The sequence below is a fragment of the Mandrillus leucophaeus genome, unplaced genomic scaffold, assembly GCF_000951045.1.
Source record: "Mandrillus leucophaeus isolate KB7577 unplaced genomic scaffold, Mleu.le_1.0 Scaffold35, whole genome shotgun sequence".
Classification (NCBI taxonomy): Eukaryota; Metazoa; Chordata; class Mammalia; order Primates; family Cercopithecidae; genus Mandrillus; species Mandrillus leucophaeus.
Window position 1 is genome coordinate 432,003 of NW_012103698.1, and position 8,175 is coordinate 440,177.

General features: G+C 46.8%; 1 protein-coding gene across 1 annotated transcript in view; it reads left to right on the plus strand.

The window, feature by feature from the left end:
• EPB42 (erythrocyte membrane protein band 4.2) overlaps positions 1-8,135 on the plus strand; it is a 38,463-nt gene extending 30,328 nt beyond the window's left edge. The window contains exons 8-10 of the mRNA XM_011989333.1: positions 2,131-2,291; positions 3,651-3,784; positions 7,898-8,135. Coding sequence (XP_011844723.1) covers positions 2,131-2,291; positions 3,651-3,784; positions 7,898-8,060 — 458 coding nt within the window. The 3' untranslated portion in view covers positions 8,061-8,135. The remainder of the gene's footprint in view (positions 1-2,130; positions 2,292-3,650; positions 3,785-7,897) is intronic.
• The last annotated feature ends 40 nt before the right edge of the window (positions 8,136-8,175 follow it).

Consider the following 8,175-nt stretch of genomic DNA (forward strand, 5'->3'; position numbering starts at 1 on the left):
AAAAAAAAAAAAAAAGAAAGAAACTCCATGGTGGAACACATCAGAATTTTTAAAAACTCGAGTAACTCCAATGTGCAGACAAGTGTGAGAATCAGTTGGCGAGAGCTTGTCTACAGCATTGCAACAGCCTTGTAACCAGTCACCTCACCTCCAGTCTCTGTATCGCTCTTCCCTTTCCAAGCATGGGAGGAGAGGAGTCGGGGGAGTGGTGTGAGAGCCGCAGGGCCCAGGTGACACAGCGTCTTGTCTCTCTTGCTAAGGACTTTGAGTTTTGTTCTCTGGGTAATGGAAAACTGGTGGAAGGTTTCAACCAGGGTAGTCAATGGAATCAGAAATTCATTTTAACAAGAAAGAACTTTTGGCAGAATGGAATGGAAAGGGTCATATAAGAAAAGTGCTTCTTAACCTTAGCTGCACATTGTGTCATCTGGGGAACTTATTTTGTGGGCTGGGGAGGGGGCACCCTTCTGAGCCAGAGTAGGCTCAGAGTCTCTGATCATCTGGAAACTTTCAGAACTGCTGATGTCTTGGCCTCACCGCCAGAGTCTGATGTAACTGATTGGGGTGGGCCTGGCATCGGGGTTGTTTTGTAAAGCTCCCCACTTGATTCTAATGTGCATCCAGAGTCTTGAGAAGCACGGGACTGAAGATGAGAAGGTTTTGTAATCATCAAGTCAAGAAATGAAGGCCAAACTAAGCTAGCAGCACTTAGAGTTAAAATGTATTACGAAGTTGGGATAGATGGGGCCTGTGAATGTGTGAGTGTACATATGTGTGTGGTGGGTGCTTCTGGTTTGGGTGAGTCACTAGAATAGGAAAAATGGGGAAGAGCAGGTTTGGGGAGAAAAAGGATGAATTTGGTTGTGGCACATTGTCTGAAAGCCCGTGACACATGCACGTGCAGCTGACCAGTGGGCAGCAGGAAACCTTGGTAAGACAAAGTTCTGGGCTGGAGCTCAGATGTGGAAATCCCAGCACAGGGGGGCCAACAAAGAGTCAGGGCATAGATGAGCTCACAGCAGTGGGGAAGAAGACAGTGAGACGAGAAGGTGAGGAGGGAACCCGGCAGCAGCAGCAGCATTTAGGGGGCGGTCAGGGGAAGAGCAGGGTAAGGGAGGCCAAACAGTCAAAGAGAGAAAGGAGGCACCCAGCAAGATCAGCAGAAAGGGCACGAGGTGTCAAGGCTGAAGAGCACTATTAAGAGAGTGGGCTTGCAGAGAAGTTTCCTGGGTGTTAGGCCGATTGAGTTGGGAAAGTGAGACAAACCGTCTCGTCCTCCTTGGAGGCAGGACAGAAAAAGGAGAGGCTGCGGAGTGGTCAGCCAGGGACACTGGACAGAGGGAGACAGCTGAACCCACTTCTATGCTGAGGAAAATATGCAGGCAAGAGGGAAAGAATGAGCCTCAGGAGAGACGGGTTAAAATTGATAACGCTCTGCCTGGGGATATGAGACAACTAGAATCACTGTAGCTCACATTTATCAGGCACTTACTGTTTGCCCAAAATGATGTTAAGTGCTTTATGTGCATCATCTTGTTAGGCCTCACCACAACGTTCTGAGGCAAGAACCATCGCTATCCCCACTTCACAGATGAGGAGATGAGACACAGAGAGGCTCGATAATTTACTCAGGTTACACAGCTAGTGTGATGGGGTCAGGAGGGGGCACAGATTTAGAAAGCAGAGGATTCACTTGGGCGGGGGGAATACCTCATCCCCTGAGCAGTGGTGACAGTAGGAGTCGATATTTCTTCTGTAGGGTGACAGAGCAAGACCCTGTCTCTAACACAAAACAAAACAAAAACCCTACAAACAACACAAACCATCTCGCTAGGAAGGCATTATTAGACAAGGACACTGAGGCTCAAAGAGTTTAACTTGTTTCACTTCACGGGGACCCTTCCCCAACCCCACTGAGGTGGTCTGCCAAGAGCGTTGTTGAGGGTGGTGATGGGGATGAGGGTGAGGAGTGAGGTCTTGAGTGAGTTCCAAGCGTACAATTGTTGGGGAAAATGGGGCATCTTTCTGGTCTCAGTGAGGCCCTGAGTCCTTTGCATTGTGTGTGTAACTATGGCTGTTTCTGGGGTACACACACCTGTTGGCACTGACTCCCTCTGTCATGTGTTTCAGAACAGATAATAACCATTGGCCTGTTCTTCTCCAATTTTGAGCGAAACCCACCCGAGAACACCTTCCTTAGACTCACCGCCATGGCAACACACTCTCAGTCCAGCCTTAGCTGCTTTGCTCAGGAAGACATTGCCATTTGTAGACCGCATCTTGCCATCAAGGTAGGCACCAGTCCTCCCCTGAGTTGCCCTCATCTGCCACCACTCAGGTCCCCATTTCAGAAGGAATCCAAGCCCCTTCAGAGCAGATGACTGTGCTGCAGGATTACCAGAAAATGCTACATTTAAGAGCTCCTTCCCTTGAAAGACATAGTTTCTTACATACCCTATTAAGGTGTAAATCTTCCAACTTCTTTAGTTAGTTAAGTAAAGGTTTCTAAAATTGGGGCCTTCCCAGTTGCTGCCTCCTACCTACAGGGATCATAATAGCCTATGTTTCTTTAGCACTCCATACACATGCCAGAGGGTTTTCACCTCCTCTCTCTCTCTCTCTTCTCTTTCTCTTTTCCTTTCTTTCTTTCCCTTTCTTTCTCTCTCTTTCTTTCTTTCTTTCTTTCTTTCTTTCTCTTTCTTTCTTTCTTTCTTTCTCTCTCTTTCTTTCTTTCTTTCTTTCTTTCTTTCTTTCTTTCTTTCTCTCTTTCTTTCTCGCTTGCTCGCTCTTCTTTTCTTTTCTTCTCTTTTCTTTCTTTCTTTCCCCTGTGAGGTAGAACTGTTCCCATTATTCAGATGAAAAAAACTGAGCCCTACAGAGCAACATGCCCAAGATTATAAAAACAGGACGTTCTAGAGGCTTATGGCTCTTGGTCCAGTCCTCTTTCCATGTGTCTACCCTGGCCAAAATGAATGAGATCTGATCCCTGCCCTCTAGCAGGTTATAGTTTAGTTAGGGAGACACAACATTTGGTCTTCCAGGTAAGTGCTTTAATAGATGCACAAAGTTGCTATGGAGTAAGTGAAGCAAAGGGGATTAATTCCAGCTGATGGGTTCGGGGATGACATTATGAAAGGGATGACATTATGAAAGAGATGACATCTATGCTGAGCCTTGAAAAATGGGTACCCTTTCAGTACAGAGGTAGGGGAAGGCCACTGAAGACAGAAGAAGACAACAAAGAGGTGCAATGGAAGGTAGCCTGAGGGGTGTGCTGGGGATGGGACAGTCCCTGACGGGGCTGGGATGTCACTTAGTCATGGGAAGAACAGGTGAGGTGGGAGAGGGGGGTTGGGGGCACACCGTGAAGAATGTTGAATACAATGTAAACTGAATTCCGAAGACGGTGGAAAACCCTCCAAGGGGTCTGCCTAGAGGAGAGGCAAAGTCAGAAATCATCAGTGATGGACCAAGGGTGGGAATAAACGCAGGAGGAGCAGGTAGAGCGGCAGAAAATGTCAGCTGTGAAGCTTCGGTCAGCTCGGCAGAGATGAGGAAACTTACTGAGGAGGGTACAGGGGTGCATGGGAGGAGAGAGTGACTGCGGCTGTGCCCTTGGCATCCACACCAGGTATTGCCTCTTCCCACAGATGCCAGAGAAAGCAGAGCAGTATCAACCCCTCACAGCCTCAGTCAGCATCCAGAACTCCCTAGATGCCCCCATGGAGGACTGTGTGATCTCCATCCTGGGAAGGGGGCTCATTCACAGAGAGAGGAGGTACAGGTAAGCAAAGACAGGCTTCTAATCCTCCTGAAATGTCTCAATGGGTCAGAAAGGTGGGGCCCAAGAGAGAGACTCTCTCTTTGCCATGTCCATGCAGACAGCAGATACCCCCAGAAACTGAACTAAAGGATTAGGGCTACCAAGTGGCTTCCCTCATCTTGGGACCACCATATCTGCAAGAGGATGGGAGTGAGGAAGGCTGTGTGGGCCCCCTGGGCACCCACCTGCCCTGGCTGCTGCCCTGATCCTGCAGGGAGAGCCTGCGTGTTGCTGTGAATGTAGGCGAGGGCATTAGGGCTAGGTATTGGAGAGTAATGAAGGGAGGCCAGGCTATCTCTCATTGTGGTCAGAGGGCTACATTCTGGTAGTCACCACCACAATACACAATTTTGTTTGATTTATTCCCTTTTATTCCCATTTTCACCACCACCCTTCATATCCTTTAATTCGTGTATGCAAAATGTGTACTGTTGCTTTCATGAGCCTGTATTTTTAACTTTATATATAAATTTATATTTAATTGCTTTTCTTTTCACTCGGAACTATGTTCTTAAGATTTATGCCCATACGTCTTCTGCTACAAAATACTTCATCATGTACACCCGCCACTTTCTACCACTCCACTCCACAGAGATGGGCACCCAGAGTGCCTCCAACTCTCTGACACTGCAAATAATGTTGCAGTGAACATCCTCACACAAGTCTCCTTATATACTTGTTTGAAAATTTGGTGGAGTCTGGGGATATATATACCCAGGAATAGAATTGCTGGGTCACAGGATATGATGTGGTTTGACCAGGTACTGTCAGATTTGCAGAATGGCTGCAGGAGTCTCCACTCCCTCCAGCAGTACATGAGAGTTTCTATATTCCTACCTCTCCTTCATTCCTGGCAATACCCAGCTATTAACATTTTCTTCCAGTCTAATAAAAATGAAGTAATATCTTACTATTATTTTAATTGCAACTCTGCATATGTTTGTTAGCCTTTTATGTCTTCTCCTCGGTAAGTAGTTTGTCTTTATTTTGCCCACTTTTCCTTTGGTGTTTCTGCACTTCCTTCTTATTGATTTGTAGAAGTTTCCTGTAGAGTCCAGGTATTAGTCCCTTGTTGGTTTTAGATGTTGCAAATATCTTCTTTCATTATGTCTACTGCATCCTTAGTTGAACAGACAGTATAAAGTTCAAGATACTTACTCCTACCATCGCTGAGGTCCCTAGCAGGTGTTTGGGTTACTGAGCCACTGCCTCAGCCTCATGAAACTTAATGAGTCATTCTTGCCAAGAAATCGAGAGGAGGGACTGTCAACATTTAACCAGACTTTTGTGATCTCCCAAATCGGTTGTGGGGCAAAGCTCCCCAAAGGAAGTCTGTCACCAAAAGAAGGTTTATAGGCAGGTCAGGAGGTTGCTGACAAGGCTCCAAACACCACCTGCTGACATACTGACACCCTCTCCATAAGCCTGCTACACCCACTGTGCTTAACAATAAGCAAGGGTTCCAAAGCTATAGCTCTCTGTATTAGTTTGTTTTCACGCTGCTAATAAAGACATACCCGAGACTGGGAAGAAAATGAGGTTTGATTGGACTTACAGTTCCAAATGGCTGGGGAGGCCTCAGAATCATGGCGGGAGGCGACAGGCACTTCTAACAGGGTGGTGGCAAGAGAAAATGACGAAGAAGCAAAAGAGGAAACCCATGAGAAACCTATCGGCTCTCATGACACTTACTCACTATCACGAGAATAACATGGGAAAGACCAGCCCCTGTAATTCAATTACCTTCCCCTGGGTCCCTCCTCTGAGGAATGGGTGATAGAACTCAAGTTGAGATTTGGGTGGGGACACAGCAAAATCATATCATTCCACCCCTGGCCCCTCCAAATCTCATGTCCTCACATTTCAAAACCAATCATGCCTTCCCAACAGTTCCCCAAAGTCTTAACTGATTTCAGCATTAATCCAAAAGTCCACAATCCAAAGTCTCACTTGAGACAAGGCAAGTCCCTTCTGCCTATGAGCCTGGAAAATCAAAAGCAAGCTAGTTACTTCCTAGATACAATGGGGGTACAGGTATTGGGTAAATACAGCCATTCCAAATGGAGGAATTGACCAAAACAAAGGAGTTACACGACCCATGCAAGTCCAAAATCCAGCAGGGCAGTCAAATTTTAAGGCTCCAAAATGATCTCCTTTGACCCCAGGTCTCCTATCCAGGTCACATTGATGCAAGAGGTGGGTTCCCATGGTCTTGGGCAGCTCTGCCCCTGTGGCTTTGCAGGGCACAGCATCCCTCCCAGTTGCTCTCATGGGCTGGCGTTGAGTGTCTGTGGTTTTTCCAGGCACACAGTGCAAGTTGTCAGTGGATCTACCATTCTGGGGTCTGGAGGATGGTGGTCCTCTTCTCACAGCTCAACTTGGCAGTGCCCCAGTAGGGACTCTGTGTGGGGACTCTGACCCCACATTTCTCTTCTGCACTGCCCTAGCAGAGATTCTCCATGAGGGCCCCACCCTTGCAGCAAACTTTTGCCTGGGCCTCCAGCAATTTCCATAGATAATCTGAAATCTAGACGGAGGTTCCCAAACCTCAGTTCTTGACTTCTGTGTACCCACAGGCTCAACACAGCTTCCATGTGTTGGCCTTCCATGCCAAGGCTTGGGGCTTCCACCCTCTGAAGCCACAGCCCAAGTTGTATGTTGGCCCCTTTCAGCCACAGCTGGAGTGGCTGGGACACAGGGCACCAAGTCCTTAGGCTGTATACAGCACAGGAACCCAGGGCCTGGCCGACTAAACCACTTTTTCCTCCTGGGCCTCTGGGCCTGTGATGGGAGGGGCTGCCATGAAGTTCTCTGACATGGCCTGGAGACATTTCCCCCTTGATCTTCAGGATTAACATTAGGCTCCTTACTACTTATGCAAATTTCTGCAGCCAGCTTGAATTTTTCCCCAGAAAATGGGTTTTTCTTTTCTATTGCATAGTCAGGCTGCACATTTTCCAAACTTTTATGCTCTGCTTCCCTTATAAAACTGAATGCCTTTAACAGCACCCAAGTCACCTCTTGAATGCTTTGCTGATTAGAAATTTCTTCCACCAGATACCCTAAATCATCTTTCTCAAGTTCAAAGTTCCAAAAATCTCTAGGGCAGGGGCAAAACGCCACCAGTCTCTTTGCTAAAACATAACAAGAGTCACCTTTGCTCCAGTTCCCAACAAGTTCCTCATCTCCATCTGAGACCACCTCATCCTGGATTTTATTGTCCATATTGCTATCAGCATTTTGGGCAAAGCCATGCAACAAGTATCTAGGAAGTTTCAAGCTTTCCCACATTTTCGTCGTCTTCTGAGCCCTTCAAGCTGCTCCAATCTCTGCCTGTTACCCAGTTCCAAAGTCACTTCCACATTTTCAGGTATCTTTTCAGCCATGCCCCAATCTACTCATACCAATTTACTGTATTAAGTTTGTTTTCATGCTGCTGATAAAGACATACCTGAGACTGGGAAGAAAAAGAGGTTTAATTGGACTTACAGTTCCATATGGCTGGGGAGGCTTCAGAATCATGGCAGGAGGCATAAGGCACTTCTAACAGAGTGGTGGCAAGAGAAAATGAGAAAAAAGCAAAAGCAGAAACCCCTGATAAGTCCACCAGATCTCATGAGACTTATTCACTATCACGAGAATAGCATGGGAAAGACCAGCCCCCATGATTCAATTACCTCCCCCTGGGTCCCTTCCACAACTCATGGGAATTCTGGGAGATAGAATCCAAGTTGAGATTTGGGTGGGGACACAGCCAAACCATATCATTCTTCCAAACAAACTCCAGTATGATTACCAGGAATTGAACCAGAAGGAAGTCACAGATGACAGAAGGAACAACAGATGTAGCTTGGAAGCCCTTAGGATGTATCTCTTCTCAACCATGCAGTTGCTTAGCATTGGGCGGTTCCTGTCTTCTATTCCTTTATAAACACTTCCGTTTTAATAGCAAGGTACTTAGATGTTTATTTCTGCATGATCCACCTCTTCAAGCAAGGAAAGATCAAAGTCACTGGGACCAGCAGAGCAATGAACCTGGGACAGAACTAGCACCTGCCTTTTCCTTTATTTCAGATTTGGTTCAGTGTGGCCTGGAAACACCATGTGTACCGAGTTCCAGTTCACGCCGACACATGTGGGGCTCCAGAGGCTCACTGTGGAAATGGACTGCAACATGTTCCAGAACCTAACCAACTATAAAAATGTCACCGTGGTAGCCCCTGAACTTTCAGCTTAAATTTCCAGCTCTATCACCACTCTCCTGCCAACCCTTGCTCTACAATCTAAACCAAACATGTGCTAGGAAGAGAAACTTTGCGTCTCAGTGTTTGTGTTGCTATAAAGGAATACCT